Here is a 17,273-nt window from a genome sequence, read left to right as displayed (position 1 = left end):
CCCATCCCCTGCAACCACTTACCTGCGGTCTGCCTTCCCAGATTTGCCTCTTCTGGAAATTGCGTATAAATGGAATCGTACACAATGTGGCCTTGGCACCTGGCTTCTTTCACTCAGAATCATGTTTTTGAGTTTCATCCATGTTGTAGCATTTATCAGCACTTCATTCCTTTTTACGGCTGAATACCCTTCTTTTGTTTGGCTTTCGTACATATTATTTATCCATTCACCAGTGGATGGACATTTGGGTTCTTTCCACTTTTTGGCTGTGAACGTCTGTGTACAAGTTTTTGTGTGGACGTATGTTTTCAGTGACCTTGGGTTTATTCCTAGAAGTGGGATGCTGGGTCATACAGGAATCCTCCATTTAACTTTTTGACAAACTGCCAGACTGTTTCCCAAAGTGACTGGTTTGAAATCTTGATGTGGTGAAATCATGGGGCCAGATGGTCTTAGTTTTTATTTTATGGAGAACTTCATTCTTTATGTCTTTTTTTTTTTTTCATTTATAAAAGAAGGTTTTGTATATACACTCTGCCCCTAACCAAATTCTTTTTGGTGACGTAATGGTTTTCAAATTTTGTTTCGTGCCGCAAGGGAACAGTGCCGGGATGAGGTGTGCTTGGGCGAATGACAAAGTGTCATTTGTGTATGCGGCGGGCCTTTTCCAGCACGCACCAGGGATTCTTGTGAGTTCAAGAAAAGCAACTCTGAGTCTCATCTCCTTTGCCAATCTGATCATGCGTTTTGTGTTTTGATCTTGTTCTTTTTTTTGCCTTTTCTGGAACTTTATACCTGAAGGGAAATGCCTGTTCCTTGTCTGGTTTACGTCTGTATTTCTCTCTGTTCCGCTAGTTCTTTATTTCCCCTTTTTCTAGAAATACGCTGAGGCTTCCCCTGACTGAAAATTCATCCTGATACTGCCAAGCCCTTCAATTACCATCCTTTGCTTCCTTTTGTGTCGGGCACAAAGGTTTTGAAAGAGTTGTCAACTGTACCCCCCACCCCCACTTCCTTCTTTACCACCCATTCCCCATGAAATCTGGTTTCTTTCTTGTTTCATTTTTAAAAAATATTTATTTTTGAGGGGGGAGAGGAGCAGAGGGGGAGAGAGAGAGACAGAATCCCAAGCAGACTCCCCGCTGAGCAGGGAGCCAGACGCGCGTGGCTCCATCCCATGACCCCAAGATCACCGGCGGAGCTGAAATCAAGAGTCAGAGGCTCAACCGACTGAACCACCTGGGTGCCCCTGAAATCTGGTTTCTGGCCTCTGCTTGATTACATGAAAATTGCTGTCTTGCAAGTCACAAGAGAAAGAAATCTGATGTTCTTTTCTCAGTGTGCAAGCCATACCTCTGTGCTGACCATCCGTGCTTGCTTTCACACTTCTCTTTCCCTGGCTTGTCTGATTTTGCGTTCTCTGGTTTCTGCCTGTGATCGGTCCAGTCACGCTGGTCCCTCCCCTGGTGTCTTTGCCGATGCCATATTTGTTAGCTAGACATCTTTTTGTTTTTTTCTACTTCTTAAGCTTCTGCTCTGTTCTCCAGGCCCATTTCAGCTGCCCTTTTTTTTTTTTTTTAAGATTTTATTTATTTATTTGACAGAGAGAGACACAGCGAGAGAGGGAACATAAGCAGGGGGAGTGGGAGAAGGAGAAGCAGGCTCTCCGATGAGCAGGGAGCTCGAAGTGGGGCTCGATCCCAGGACCCCAGGATCATGACCTGAGCTGAAGGCAGATGCTTAACGACTGAGCCACCCAGGCGCCCCATCAGCTGCCACCTTTGTGAGGGAGCCTTAGAAAGTCTCCCCAAGCAGTTATGGTGTCTCTTTACTTTCTCTCTACTCCTCGGGTCTCTTCTGGTTATGACAGTTCTAAGCTGGGTGCTGCAACCCCAGCTTGACTGGAGGTTCTACTCTGGGTTGGAGGGGCTAAATCCAGCTCACCTGCCAACCCTGCTGTGCCCAGCACAGTGCTCAACATGGGGTAAGAACTGAATAGCTACTTTTTGATGGGTAATGATTACAACACTAGCTGTTCATTTGTTAATTTCCATGTGTAAATTTTTGAAAAATTTATTCAAAACAAAATGCTCTTGAGCCAACACACATACACCCACCATCCGCCATAAGAAAACAGTGATAGAATTGAAGCCCTCCACCTATCTCTCATGACTGCATCTACTTTCCTTCTTAACTTTATAGAAATGGTGCATCCTGGGTATAAGCCATTGCGTGAGTGAGGTTTCTTTGCATACCTTCTGTCATTAGTCATAAGGACTGAATGAAATAGGTGTTATTTACCTCCATTTTATAAAGGAAGAACCCAAGGCTTAGAGAGTTGAAATGAATTCAGAGTCACAGTTGGTAAGTCGGAGAGCCAGAATTTGAATCCAGGTCTGTCAGACTTCCAAGTCCGTGCCTTGCATTGTAAAAAATTCAGAAAACTACCAAATATTTTCCAGAAGTAACTTATAATACTTATGCATGAGAAACTGGTGGATATCAGTAGCCTTCACTCCTGTCTGTTTTGGCCCCTTTCTCCTTCCCTTTTTCCCTGTCCTTCATAGCTATAGTTCTTTTACCTAGAAGTGGAAGCAACCAGGCCCCGTGAAGTGAGCCCAGTGGGAGTTAGGAGACCTGAGTCCTAGTTTCAGCTATTAACTAGCTGTGGGATTTGGGGGGGGCCTCTTTACCTTCCTCAAACTTTAGTTTCTTCTTTTGCAAAATGGGCAGATCAGACTTTTTTTTTTTTTAAGATTTGTTTTAGAGAGAGAGAGAGTATGAGAGCAGGGGGAGGGGCAGAGGGAGAGGGAAGGAAAGAATCCTCAAGCAGACTCCTCGCTGAGCGCGGAGCCCCACACAGGGCTCGATCTCACGACCCTGAGATCATGACCTGAGCCGAAATCAAGTCGGACTCAACCGACTGAGCAACCCAGGTGCCCTGGGAGATCAGACTTTGATGCATGATCTTGCAGGGCTGTTCCAGGCTTGATGCAAATTGTCCTCCTCTTGCGGGCTTATGTCTGCTGAAATCATTTGACTGGGACCCCAGGGGCAGTGAGACCATCTGTGGTACAGGGAAGGAACCTGAAGGCCCAGGGCAATGCATCACAACCACTTGTCCAACTCCTTAGCTGCCCAGGGCTGTTTCACCAGCAAATAGGTGAGCAGTCATCTCTAATGCCAGGAAGCTTGAGAACAGGTCTGGAGAAAGGACATAAGACCTGACCTTCACACCAGGCTTCAGGCCCAAAGAAAGCCAGAGGTTTTGTTCAGTCTCATTGTTTTCTTCCCCTTCACTCCGATTTTAGGACAGAGTCGTCTAAGACTCATCTTTTCCATCATCTTGGAAGGTTTGAGGTTGTGCACGCCGTTCTTCTCTGTCCTGCCTGTATTCCTAAAATAAATAGTGATCAAACCACAAGGAACCAATGTGCACTGAGGACAAATGGATTGTTTTGGAAAGGCTAGATCATTGATCATTTGTAAAAGAGTGAATGACTTTTTGGCTCAAGGTTTCATGTTACTAATGAAAAGAAACATAAGGGGTGTGTATCATTAGTTTCCTAGGACTGGCACAACAAAGTACCACGAGTCTGGTAGCTTAACCCAACAGAAATGTGTGCGTTCACAGTTCTGGAAGCTCTAAGGACTCTAGGGAGAATTGCTTCTTGCAGGTTCCAACTTCTGGTGGCTACTAGTGTTCTTGGCTTCTGGCTGCCCACTTCCAGTCTTTGCCTCTGTTTCCTTCCATGTGCCTCTTCTCCTCTGTCTCAAATACCCCTCTCTTTGCTCTTGTAAGGATATCAGTCATTGGATTTAGGGTCCATCATAAATCCAGCTTGATCTCATCTCAAGATCCTTAACTTAATCACAGCTGCAAAGCCCCTATTTCTGAATAAAGTCACATTCACAGGAACCAGAGGTTGGGACTTGGACAGATCTTTTGGGGGGGACACTCTTCAACCCACTATGGGGTACTTTTGGGAAAATGTTTGAGCTCAGAGCACTGGTTTTTACTTCACTTTTATAGCATGGCTTTCTTCCATCCGTGGTAAAAGCATGCTCTTGCCATATAAAAATCCCCCCCAAGCATGAGTTGTGGCCCTTGAAATGACATGATTCTGGAAGTGCAGCTGCAGTTAGCCTTTGAGCAGAGCGATGTCCCAGTCCTCCGGCACCAGAGTCCACTGCCATATGACATCCAATAGGGACAGACCTCAGAGATCTGGAAGAGCCTATGATGCAGTGTGAAGGGAGGGCCGTGCAAATGTCACACTCTAAAGCCTATTTCACAAGGGTCACTTTGAAGTGTGTCGGGGAGTACAATTCTTACGCTCTAATTTTTACTTATTCTAATCTCTGATTTTTTATTGGCTGTCGATAACTGATAAACACCATGACCACCAACTTGTTGAAAAGCCACAGAAGACAGGGAGAGAATTACAACCGTGGCTGAGTTTTTTTTAAAGATTTTATTTCTTTATTTGACAGAGAGCACAAGTAGAGCGCAGGCAGAGGGAGAGAGAGAAGCAGACTACCTGCTGAGCAGGGAGCCCGACATGGGGCTTGATCCCAGGACCCCGGGATCATGACCTGAGCCCTGGCTGAGTTTTTATTCGTGGCTCTCTTTTAAGCCACCCAAGTGAACCATGTGATGAGCGTCCACATGGCTTTAGCTCCCTGCTCTCCTCCACGCCCCCCGCCCCCCCCCCCCCCGTCCAGCCTCCACTCCTGAGAGCAGAATTTACGTGCATATGTATCTGCGGGTGGTGCACAGAGACAGCCTTCTGTGTCTCCTTTTTCTGCAGTGCCTGGAGTTTCCAGCAGGGAAAAAGAAAATAAAATCTCAGTTTGCTCTTGAGGATTGTTTCCTGCCATTCTGAGAAGGAATTGAACAGGGCCTGCGAGTGTGGGCAACAGAATGGAATTTCCCAGACCATAAAGGAACGCTGGGTGTGCACTATGCTTGGGGGCCATTCTAAGCAGCGGAATCACCAATAAAAAGCACAAAAATGCAAAAAACGTGGCCCTAAATACACAACGAAAAGGACACTTGTCTACACTACGAGAGCCGAAACAGAAAGCAGAGCGACGTCTTGTTGGAGCTCAGCCGGGGACATGCCCCTTGAGTGCTGCAAAAGCACCCCCAGTATCGATTTGGGATGACAGATAAATTTTGGTACGTGGGTAAATGTGCAAATATGGGAATGATGAAGCTCAGCTGTAACTGTGTCTGTAATCCCCACTTGACGGTTGGAGAAACTGAGGCACAGGAGCTTGGGTAGCTTGCTCAGAGGCATACTTGGCCGAGCTGAGGTTCAAATCCTATTAGAAGGAGAAGGGGCTGCCTCGTACGCAGGGAGATGTGTAGCTAGCTTTTTATGTGATGTGTGCTAGAAATTGTGTTTGCAGTATGAGACCTGCCCCGAATTGTTATAACCCGGGGTTGAGAGCCCTCGGGCCCATTTTTCTGTATTCAGGCTGCCTGTGGGAAAGCAGGTGCCCGTGGGAAAGATGGGTGGTGGGTTTAAGACACTTGGGAGGCAATCACCACCAGCTCGAGAGGAACAATAATCCTTTACATGTGTGGAGTTTTTCATTTCACAGTGTGGACTCACATGACCTCCGAGCTGAGTAAATTGTCTTCTACCCTTGGAAGGGCTTAAAAAAAATGTTGGCTGAAGTGTTCGTGTCAGTGAGATCTCTCCGACTGGGGCCCAGATGGCCTGACTCTTTCCCCTTAGTGTGCCGCAGGGCGCACCCCCCCCATGCCCCATCTCACCCTTCCCCTCCGCCCCCCCCCCCCCCCCCCAGCTAACGCAGCTCGGCCATGACTTCCTGCAGAACTTGCAGGTACAAAGCCCAGAGCCCTGGGCCAGACAGTGATTCATAGGAAGCGCCTGGCGAGGCACAAAGGATTCCTACTGCAGGAATCGGCTCCCAGCTCGAAGAATCTATTGCAAAGCCTGGATTTTTACCTCCTTGAAAGCCAGAGGGGAGAGAGGTGTGGGTCAAGGGCACAGTTCCCAGAACGGCACTTCAGGTCCAATGAGTAGGAGGTGAATGCTTTACCAAGAAGTCAGCCACTCAAGGTTCACAGAAGGATGACTTTTAAAGGTTTTCTTCCCAGGAGACCTCCAGAGTCCTTCTTCCCCTTTTAGTGAATTGCGTGAGTCAGTCTTAGTGACATTGGAAGTTCCTGAGAAGATGAAATTTCTTTCTCTTATGCATCCTGTGATCTAGGTTTCCTGGAACTTTTTATTCTCTAGATAGCTTGAAGGGATCTTATCATTACACCTTTGTTTAAAAAGTAAATTCTGCTCCAGTGCTGGGTAAAATAAGTTTATTTTGTTAGCGATTGAAGTCCTTTTTAGTCTGGTGAATACATATTTGTTTGGTGCCAATTATATACTGTGCGCTCTGTTCTTTTGGGCCTTTTTTAGGGAATAATTTAGGTGAGACACTGTGTATCTGAAGTACCCCCCTACTGCCCAAAGGTGGTAAGAGTTTACTGAATTCCCCCCCTCACTTATTATTTTTTTCCTTAACTTTAAAAAATCCAGGTTTGTATATGTGATATCAGAAACTAAAAACACGTAAAAATAGGTACAGTATAAACAACTATAAAGTGAATATTCTTGTAACCACCATCTGGGGCAAGAGATAACTCTGGCTAGTCCTATATCTCCCACCCCTGATTGTGTCTAGATTTTTGTGATAGTCATTTCCTGGCTTTTCTTTAAAGCTTTACCATCTATGTGTGCACCTTGAACATGTATTTTAGTTTTGCTTGCTTTTAAGCTGTACCTAAATGACATCAAACTGTGTGAGATCCATCCACTTTGCTGTGCGTAGCTTAACCTGTGATTCTCAGTGCTCCGTAGGGTATCCATTTTGTTCACCCATTCTACTGTTGGTGGACTTTTGGGTGGTGTTGGCTGGTGAAATTGTTCATCCTTCAGACATACGGGCCATCCCTTGGGTCCTCAGATACACCAAGCATGCTCCTGTCTCGGGGCCTTTGCACTTCCTGCTCTACCTGTTTAGAATGTTCTTTCTCCACTTACCTGTATGGGTAACTCCCTCACTTTATCCAGGTCTCTGCTCAAAGTCATTTTATCAGAAAGTGCTTCCCTCACTACCCCTTTTAAAACAGTGCCCCCACCCCCTCACTCTGTCCCTTATTCACCATGTATTCCTTCCGACCCCTGAGCATCACCTGACGTAAGCTTATGTGCTTATTGTCTGCTTCCTCCCGTGAGACTGTGAGCCCACCTTCGTAAACTTAAACAGCTAAAAAATGTTAAGAGTTTGTCTGTGAGTCTGGAGACAGGGATTTCCAGCCTCATTTCTACCATTCAGAGCCCTATGAACTTGGGAAACAACAATTCATCACTTAGCAAATATTTATTGAGCATCTCCTCTGTGCCAGGAGCTGTTGTAAGCACTATCGCAAGTGATATATCACAATATCACCGAGCCAAGTAGGTAGTGATCCTCTCCTCCTTTTATTCTAGTGGGGGAGGACGCAGCAAACATAATAAGTAAATTGGAAGATAAATATGTGTGTAGGAAAAAGAAAAGGCAGAGCATGGGCGGGGGGTACGCTTGCCATTTTAAGTAGATTGGTCAGCTCCTCATCCAGGAGCTAATGTTTAGACAGAGATTTGAAGGAGGGGAGGGAGTGAGGCATGTGGATATCTGGGGGAAAACATTCGAGGTAGAAGGATCAGCCAGTGTGACTGGGGGGTTCAGAGGACAGCAAAGAGGCCAGAGTGGCTGGGATGTCATATGGGGCCCAATAGAACACTGAATGACTGGCTTATATTCTAGGTCAAATGGGAGCCACTGCAGGGTTTTGAGGGAGGGGCAGCATGGTCTGATTTACATAGCAAGGAGATCACTTTGGCTGTTGTGTTAGGGATAGAATTGGTGGGAGGCAACGGTGGCCAGCAGTAGGTGGAAACAGTGAGTAGAGGGATTCCTGCGCCAGGTGTAAGACAGACCCACCCTGGTTCACCAGCCCCAGACTCTGCTGGGGTGTGCTCATGCCTGCCCCTTTTATCCTTGGCTCAGGGTGGCGAGGTAGAGGTGGATATTTTCTGAACGTAGAGCCAGAAGGATTTTCTGATGGATTGGAGGTAGGGGATGAGAGAGCCAAGAGTGACGTCAGGATTTTGGCCTGAGCAGTTGAAAGGATGGAGTTTCCATGATCTGAGTGGAGGCTGCTGGTGCTTGGTTTTAACCATGGTGAGCCCGAACTGCTTATCACACATCCACAGAAATGGGAAGAAGCAGTATGTGTAGGAGTCTGGGGACACAGGTAAGTGTAGACTTAGGAACGTGCCTCACGTAGATGGTATTTGAAGCCATGAGAGGGGGTGAGGTGAGCGGGAGTGGTGCAAGCAGAATAGAGACCAAGGATTGGGTCCCATCCTCCTGAGCCCCCCTGCCCACTTCCCAGCGTTCTTGTCAGGGCCATCTTCAAGCCGGAAAGCACTGGACACGTGCACAAGACGAGATGGCACGGGGCTCTCTGTCAGCCCCGGGGACGGAAGGCAGGGAGGGCAGGGGCACAGCGGGCACCAGGGCCAGAAAAGGGGCCCCCGATCGGGGCTTTTCTTCCTTCACATTGAGGCAGGTGGTACCTCTGGCATTGAAGAGAGTCATGGACCTCGGTGGGGAAAGGCTGAGAAAAACTCTGGCATCTATGGAACTGTGTTTAGATTAGGGGTCAAGTGATGGATCAGCCGGGTGTGAGAAAGACCCAGAGTATCTGGTGGGAGGGAAGGAAGGAAAAAAGGGAGGGAGGGAATGTAGGAAGGAGGGGACAGAGAGAGAGAAAGGGAAAAAAACAAAGAGGAAGGACAGAGGGGGAAAAGGAGAGGGAGAGGATCTTGGATCCTCCTGCTCCATCACTGGGAGGCTTCCTTAGCGAGAGGAAGGAGAGGTCTGGAAGCCACGGGCTCAATAGGAGACCAGTTCTCAGTGGGGAATCAGATGAGGTGTCCTTAGGTAGTCAAGGGGGTGCCACCAAACGGCCTTCGGGGTCTGTTTTTTGAGACTTTGGTTGCTGTTTATTGGAGATTTTTAAAAAATCATTTATTTATTTATCAGAGAGAGAGAGAGAGCACGTGCACGCGAGAGAGCACACAGGGTAGGGGAAGGCAGAGGGAGAGGGAGAGAATCTCAAGCAGACTCCCAGCTGAGCACAGAGCCCCACGTGGGGCTCGATCTCGTGACCCTGAGATCATGACCTGAGCCGAAACCAAGAGTCGGACTCTGAACCAGCTGCACCACCCAGGCGGCCCTATTGGAGATTTTTATCTTTTCACTGTCTTGAGGGCTTCAGCCTTACACCACCGATCTCTGACCCACGGCCTGTCTGTGGGGAGAGCTGGGGGGGGGGGTCACTGCAGCTCCAGGGGTCAGCAGCGGTATTCTGTGGGGTAGGGAGGACTTGTTGGTAGGGAGGACTCACGGGAAGCTCTGGAAACTCTTGGTAAGCAGCCTTAGTGGCCGCCGGCTCTTTGCACCTGCATTCCCCGGGCAGGGAGTCCGGTGTTCCCAGATCTTGAGTCTCCTGGGAGCTGCAGGTGGGTTGAAAGAAAAGACTCCCAAGGGATTGGGTCTTGTGCCCCCAGGTGGGACTAGGGGTGGAATCATCCTACCTTTTGCGAGTGAAAGCTGCTTCTGCTTCTAATGTGACTTCAGAGCCACCTCTCAGATGCCCAAGCTTAATAAAATATTTATCACCAGCAGATGGTGGCCAGGGGCAAAACAGCTGCTCTCACTTTCTTTAGAACCTTTCCGAAATCATATGGGGGAGGGAGAGAAAGTCAAAGTTCCCGACTCAACACCCGCCCTTCATCCCTGCCTTTTGTCCTCCCTGGGCTTCTTGGGCTCAGACCTCAGGGCCTTTGCACTGAATTCTCTTTACACAAGCCCCAGAGTCCTTCACAGAGGTACCCGAGCTGCTTCTCCAGTCGTTTGCTTTAGGCATTTCTTTTTTTTTTTTTCCTGGTCTCTCCACCTTAAGGGTTTACAATTTTAAAATAAAGTGGATTGATGCCTGGACTGGGTGGGCGGTGCAGGATAAAAGGAACAGGGACTAGCATGCTGGAGCAAAGAATCTGGGATCAGTGAGTCGGGCGGGCTCTGACAGAACCCTCCCTCACTTTCATCTTGACCAGTATGTGGCTGACCAGATGGGCAGGCCACATTCCACGCTCAGGAGGACGGCAGGAGCCCCAGGCAAACAGCACGGGTCAGAGTCATTGCTCTCTCAGAGGCAGAAGCGCGCGATGCTCTTGCCTGTTTTATGCCATTCCCCTGGGTGTCAGTGACTAGGCAGTCTGAGGCCCGTGGGACGCCAGGGCAACACGGCTCCTAATTAGGGCAGCGTTATAGTTGTGCAGAGAGCTCTGGAGGCCCCACCTGCCTGGAGGCAGGAGCCCTTTGAACAGGCCCGGTGTTGACCTCCCTGCAGAGCTGCGTTTGGGTTTGCAGACCAAGCAGGAGAGGCTGTGTTTCACATTGGCTGGAGTCACGCATATTCCTGTGTGTGTGTGTGTGTGTGTGTGTGTGTGTGTGTGTGTGTGTGTGTTGGAGTGAAAGACAGACAGACAACGAGGGAGAGAGAGAGATTGGCTTTGAGAGGCAGGGGGACTAGCCAGGGAGGCACCTGTTGTAATCTTCTCAAAACATGCAAAGAAATTGTGGATTGCTAGCAGAAAGTGGGCTAGATTATTCAGGATCAGATGTTGTTGATCACCGATAATGGGGGTGGATACTGGCTAATTTCTCAACCTCGGCTTTGGGAAAGTTTTGAAAAGGTGGCAGGGGTGCGTTGTGGCTGAGATTTTCTTTAACAGCTCACTCGGCTACATTCAACACGTATTTTTAAAGCACCTCCTCTGTGCCTGACCCTGCCAGGCCATATGGGATGTCAAGAAGTGCAGAAAACAGTCCCTGCCTGGAGGAACTTTCCAGCCGGTGGCAGAGTCAAGACTCACACGAATGAAACAAATTCGGGGACGAGGAAGAGAGCGGTTTCAGGAAAGTACTAGGGTTTCGAGGCCTTGGAGGGAAATGTCTCATGCATCGGGAGCCCGGGTGGTGTCTCTGGGGTCTCAGGGCCGGGAGGAGCCACCCTGGGGGGAATTTGCCGGTTTGTACGGGGACCACGGCACACGTGTACTTGTTATCTGAGCCGCTCCATTTGTGGGTGTCCAGCATTTGGCTGTCCAGTCTGTGACACGTGGCTGCTTGGAGCCACCCCACTAGGGACCTCCTGCTGGGAGGACTGTCAGCTGGCTGTCAGTCCTCGACAGATGGTTAAGCAACACCAGAGTCTGGTCCGTGTCTGCAAAGGGGGGGATAGCGTTCCCTACCCTTCTGACCTCAGATGGCCCTGTCACAGGAAGCATGGGACGTGGGAGCCCTCGGACGAAGCTCTGTAGTGCAGCCGTGCTTTCTCAATAGTGTAAAATCTACTGAGGCGGACACCTCTCCGGGGTCTGCCTGCCCTTTGGAATTCCTCCTGGCCCCACCTTTGTCTTCCTTGTGGCTCCCCTGCTCTCTCCAGTCTCCCCCCCATCCCCCGTGCTGTTTCAGTCTAGCTGTTCCCGGAGGCCTTTCCTTACTCCTCAGGCCCAGGCCGGGCCTCCGATGCTACGGCTTCCAGGTGATGGAAATGCACGTGCATTTCTCCCTAGTCTAGATGGCCAGCACCATCCTCGTTCCTCAGCCCGGATCCTGACCTCCCTGTGAATGTCCCGTAGGCTCGGGGTCAACCGTGGCCTCCTCTGCGCGGTGCCAGTTGAAGGCATCCCTCTCCCTCGTCAGCTAGGCCTCTGCTCACACCTCGGGGCCGCCCGCCACCGGGCTTCAGCGTCTCGGGATGTCCGTTCCCGCCCTGTTTCCACAGCCACCCCCTTGCCCGTGCTCGCCCCAACCAGTATTTCAGACGTTTAGAATGACATATGTATTTGTTAGCAGAACTCCCCCTTCCCTGTGCCCCAAAGAAACCTTCGTTGTAACTCTAAAAATGAGATTTAAATCGAGCGGCCCTGGTGGTTGTGGCTGGTTTGTGGGCTTCTGTCTCTGTCTGCCCATCTCTTGCGGCACTCCTTCCCCGCCAACTGCCCCCTGGGCCCCTGACAGAGGACCTCAAAGATCAGGTCATGAACACCGCACCTGCCGTCTTGGCATGGCCTCCTAGGCCATGTCCTTGTTCCTTCTTCCCCCGAGTTGTTTCTATTTTTTTTTTTAAGATTTTATTTATTTGTTTGACAGAGAGAGAGAGAGAGACAGCACAAGCAGGGGAAGCAGCAGACAGAGGGAGAGGGAGAAGCAGGCTCCCCGCCGAACAGAGAGCCCAGGACCCTGGGATCATGACCCAAGCCAAAGGCAGACGCTTAACTGACTAAGTCACCCAGGTGCCACCCCCCACGCCGAGTTGTTTCTAAAACCCAGACCTGACAAGGCTCAGAATCCCCTTAACACTTGACAGTTCACAGAATAAAGCCCGAACTCCAGCACTGTCATCAGTCTGACCCCGAACGACCTTTTCTTCCTCCCATCCTTCTGTCTCCCTCGGTGCGTGCGCTGTGTGGTGCAGCCATACAGGGAGGTGTGGAATATCCCAGCCCTGTGGGCACCTCAGAGGCTCCTGCTGTTCCCTCTGCCGGGAACACCTTTCCCCTGGCTTCTCCTGGCGACAGGCTGTGCTTCCTCAGGTCTGGGCTAGATGTCGCCTCCACAAAACCTTTCTTGAACTTCCTTCTCATCACACAGGTTGTCACCCCTTCTCTGGCTCTATGACATTCTGTTTATACTTAAAAAAAATTTAATTTCACTTATCTCATTGCACTTATAGTCACAGGAAGGGCGGGGCCATGTCCTATTTGTTTTCCAGTCCCCAGAGAACCCTGGTGCCCGGATACAGCAGGCATCCATTCCATGTTCGTCGAATCAACAACTGATGGAATGAATGAATGAATTCGACATGCTTGTTAAAGCCCGTGTGGCCAGGGCACTGAGGCCTCATTTGCCTCCTCTTTTGTTGGCTCATCATTTTTTTGTTAAATTTTTTAATTTAAATTCAATTTAGTTTACGTAGAGTGTGTTACTAGTCTTGGAGGTAGAGTTTAGTGATTCATCGTTGCAAACAACACCCAGTGCTCATTACATCACGTGCCCTTCCCTCCCCAATGTCCATCACACAGTTACCCCTTCCCCGCACCCCCTCCCCTCCAGCAACCCTTAGTTTGTTTCCTATGATAAAGAGTCTCTTATGGTTTGCCTCCCACTCTGTTTTTATCTTATTTTATTTTTCCTTCCCTCCCCCTCAGTTCTTCTGTTTTGTTTCTTAAATTCCACATATAAGTGAAATCATGTGGTATTTATCTTTCTCTGACTTATTTCACTTAGGATAACGCCCTCTAGTTCCATCCACATTGTTGCAAATGGCAAGATTCCATTCTTTTTGATGGCTGAGTAATATTCCTGTGTGTGTGTGTGTGTGTGTGTGTGTGTGTGTGTACACCCCACACCTTCTTTATCCATTCATCTGTCGATGGACATCTGGGTTCTTTCCATAGTTTGGCTATTGTGGACATTGCTGCTATAAACATTGGGGTGCAGGTGCCCCTTCGGATCACTACATTTGTACTTTGGGGTAAATACCCAGTATGCTGAGTCATAGGGCAGCTCTATTTTCAACTTCTTGAGGAACCTCCATACTGTTTCCCAGAGTGGCTGCACCAGCTTGCATTCCCACCAGCAGTGTAGGAGGGTTCCCCTTTCTCCACATCCTCGCCAACATCTGTTGTTTCCTGTCTTGTTAATTTTAGCCATTCTGACTGGTGTGAGGTGGTATCTCATTGTGGTTTTGATTTCTATTTCCCTGATGGCTAGTGATGTTGAGCACTTTTTCATGTGTCTGTTGACCATTTGGATGTCTTCTTTGGAGTAGTGTCTGTTCATGTCTTCTGCCCATTTCTGACTGGATTCTTTGTTGGCTCATCATTCTGAAGAAGTGCTTTCTGCGTTTCTGCCTTTGCCATGTTGGGCCGCCTACATGACAGCCGGGCGGCTGAGAGCACTGTGGCTGAGCAGTCTGGTTCCCCAGTCGTTTCCCGATCGCTCTGATCCCTTTGTCCAGTCCCAGACCCTACATGTTGCACTGCAGCTAGAGGGATTTAAGGGTCCAGTGTCTCGGTCCTCTGTCTGAGGCAGATAGTGGCCTCCTGCTGGCCTTAGCTCTAAGATCCCCTCCCCACTTATGCTCCAGTTTTTACAGGTGGGCCCCGGCCCTCCCCAGGGCCTTTGAATGTATTGTTTCATTTGCCTGGAGCTATGTTCTTATCTTTCAACTTGAAGTTCAAGCACCCGTCTTCTTTACGATGCCTACCTGATGCTTTTCCCCGCTGGCTCTCAAGGCTCTCTGAACTCCCCCTCTATAGCACGTCTCCCAGTTTTTCACTATATAGTCATCTGGTCATTCATTAATGTGATTCCCTCCCTGGGCTCTAGTGAGTTCCAAGGATGGGGATCGTGTCTGTTTTGTTCACAATTTTACGGAGCCCTGTGATTTACACGGAGTCAGCACTTCATACATATAATAATGAAGGGAACAGCCCCGGCATGACCCTACCTGTGCAGTCCCACAGAAGCTCACCAGGGCCGGGTACAAGCAGGTCCTAAGTATGGGGCTTTGCTGCTCACCTCCTCCAGAAGCCCAAACATGGATACCACCTTGTAGAACGTAAATCCTACAACAAACACAAGAGACGGGATGACTGAACTTCTTACTCAGCATCTCACATCGCTTGCTGAAAGTATTTGGATATGCATATTTGTTTCTCCACTTTCTTGTGAGGAATTTGATAGACATTCTGTTGCCATTGTGTTCTCAGTTTATTGTGCTTCCATGAAAAATTCCTCTCTTCAGGTCAATTGTCAATTTCTTCTTTTAATCACACGAGAATTTTATCCCCCCTCTGTTGGATTTCCTTTTTTTGTTTTCACTGCTGGGATGTGTAGTGCTAAATTTCGTGTTGAATGTAGTAAAATCACCTCTACCCAGGCGTCTGCTTGCATCTGTTCTCTGCTATTTTTAAAGTGATTTTTGAAATTGTTCTATTGTGCTATGCTTAATAATTAGAGACAATTCAGACCTTGTTATTAGAAATATATATACTTATATATTACATTGTATATTATACAGTATATAAGATTTTATTTGTATTACACATTACATGCGTATGATGTATACATTACATATATTACATGTATTACCAAATGCTTATACCCCTTTTTTTAAACACCATAGTGATAGCAATCCGTATTCTTCATTTGGAGCAACTCTGGCAAGAGATGATGAAAAGAATTTGTGGAGCATGCCCCACGATGTGTCCCACACAGAGGCAGATGACGACAGAATCCTGTACAATTTGATAGTTGTTCGAAATCAGCAGGCCAAAGATTCAGAGGTAAGCAGATCTTGCTGTGTGCCGATGATAATGGCCAGTCCGAAATAGCAGTGACCCAGAAGGCCAGCTTGGAATAAAGAAAAAAGGGAAAAAGGAGATATTCGGAATGAGGGCAGGTATTTTAGCAGCCTGGGGTTGCTAATTATAGCTGGTCTTGGCCGACCTGCTGGATACACAGATAAGACTGACTTCCAGGTACGACCTCGAAGATGGAAGGATTATAGAAACAGCAAGGCTGTGTTGCTGACGACGGATCATCTTCCGCGGCTTACCCGTGCTTCTGTAATTTTTCCGGTTGCTTGGCAAGCCACAGTTAGAAGATTACGACTGACATGGAAGGGGATTTTGCGTTACAACGAATCGTGAATTAGTGGGGCCTGAATTAGTTTTATTTATTTTTTCTGCTTCTTAAATTGTGCGTGTTGATTAGATAGCAGCGTATCGTAATTTTTGTGATGAAGCATGAAATCAGTCTTTTTTTCTGGTAGTAGCAATGTTTAAAATTATTAATTTTTCAGAGCAGTTTTAGATTTATAGAGAAATAGAGCAGAAAGAACAGCCACTACCTCCAAGGTCCACGGTTTCCCCCATTATTAACATCTTGCATTGGGGCGGGGGGGGGGGGGTACATTTGTTACAGACAGTATTGATACATTTAGCTAAAGTCCAGAGGTTACATCAGGGTTCACTCTTTGTAGTGTATTGTATGGGTTTTGACAAATGGATAATGACAGGGGCTGAAAACACTCTTAATGAACTCTTATCCCCAAGTTATTGGTATGAAAACACTGGAATATTGAAAAGGACAGAACTATAGTAAGTTAAGAGAAAACAAGGGAGATCATGTTTTATTTTCTCATTATAGTACTATATATAATATATTATAATATGATGGGTATCATTTTCCAAATAATATGAACTTTTCTCAATTCTGAGTTCATCAGTGAGTTCTGAGTAGATACCTATATTAAATACAGACTTCATGTTTTACTTTGTATCTTAGAGTAATTGAGAAGAATAAGGACATTGAAAACCCCAGGCTCTGGGTCTGAAGAGAGGTACCAGAGAGCGTGTATGTGTGTTGCTGGGGGCAGGTGGCCATGGGAGGAGTCATCTTTTCCTTATCTGGGTTTCTTTATTTTTGCTAATTAATTGCTAACTATTTTTTTCCCCAAAAAACATGCGTTAGCAGGAAGTGATAACTTTTAGAAGAGCCACGTGTCCTTTTATTCTGGTGCGGCTTGGATACGTTTAGGGGGTTAGAAGCAGGTGTGGAGGTGGGGATCACGGGGTGGGGACAGGGCTGACACTTGCCTCTGGTCCTTCAGGCCCGGGGGTGGGGTGGACTGGAGAGTCTGCAGTGGCTATGGAGGAGAGTCCTGTCTTGGGTGTGGAGTGCTGATGAGGACGGCCTCTGCTAGACATCTGTCACAGGGTTTAACTCGGGCACAGCATCCCTCAAGTGGCCGGCTGTGTTCTTCACTGTCCCCGGCTTCCCGTGTCCCCGGCACAATTCCGTCCTCTGCTAGTAACACCGAAAGCACATCATCAAGCCCCTCCAGCCAAGTCCTGCCACCCTGGCTGCCCTTCTTGAGTATATGGACAGGAATGCGTGACCTTGCTTGCCCTTGATGAGAAGAGCCATCCCTTACCCTACTAAAATGGGCTGAGCCGTGAGAGTTCTTTTCTGCCGGTGAGAATAGACCTCTTCTGACCCCACCATGCCCAAAGCTGTTAACAGCAAGAGGGCCGCAATACATGGCGCACCCCCCT

At 48.1% G+C, this 17,273-nt stretch overlaps 1 protein-coding gene across 4 annotated transcripts in view; it reads left to right on the top strand.

Annotated features, from left to right (window-relative positions):
- MREG (melanoregulin) overlaps positions 1-17,273 on the top strand; it is a 58,153-nt gene that overhangs the window by 1,986 nt on the left and 38,894 nt on the right. For 3 of the 4 annotated variants that reach the window (XR_004915124.2, XM_036085291.2, XM_036085286.2), the window contains exon 2: positions 15,341-15,500. Coding sequence is in view for 3 of the 4 variants with exons in the window: in XM_036085291.2 (XP_035941184.1) it covers positions 15,341-15,500 (160 nt within the window). In the remaining variant the exon portion in view is untranslated. Of the gene's footprint in view, positions 1-4,850; positions 5,183-15,340; positions 15,501-17,273 lie in introns of those variants that run through there. The other variant, XM_036085292.2, reaches the window with a different exon arrangement.

This window comes from Halichoerus grypus, chromosome 4, assembly GCF_964656455.1.
Source record: "Halichoerus grypus chromosome 4, mHalGry1.hap1.1, whole genome shotgun sequence".
Lineage (NCBI taxonomy): Eukaryota > Metazoa > Chordata > Mammalia > Carnivora > Phocidae > Halichoerus > Halichoerus grypus.
This window is presented reverse-complemented; position numbering and strand designations above follow the sequence as displayed.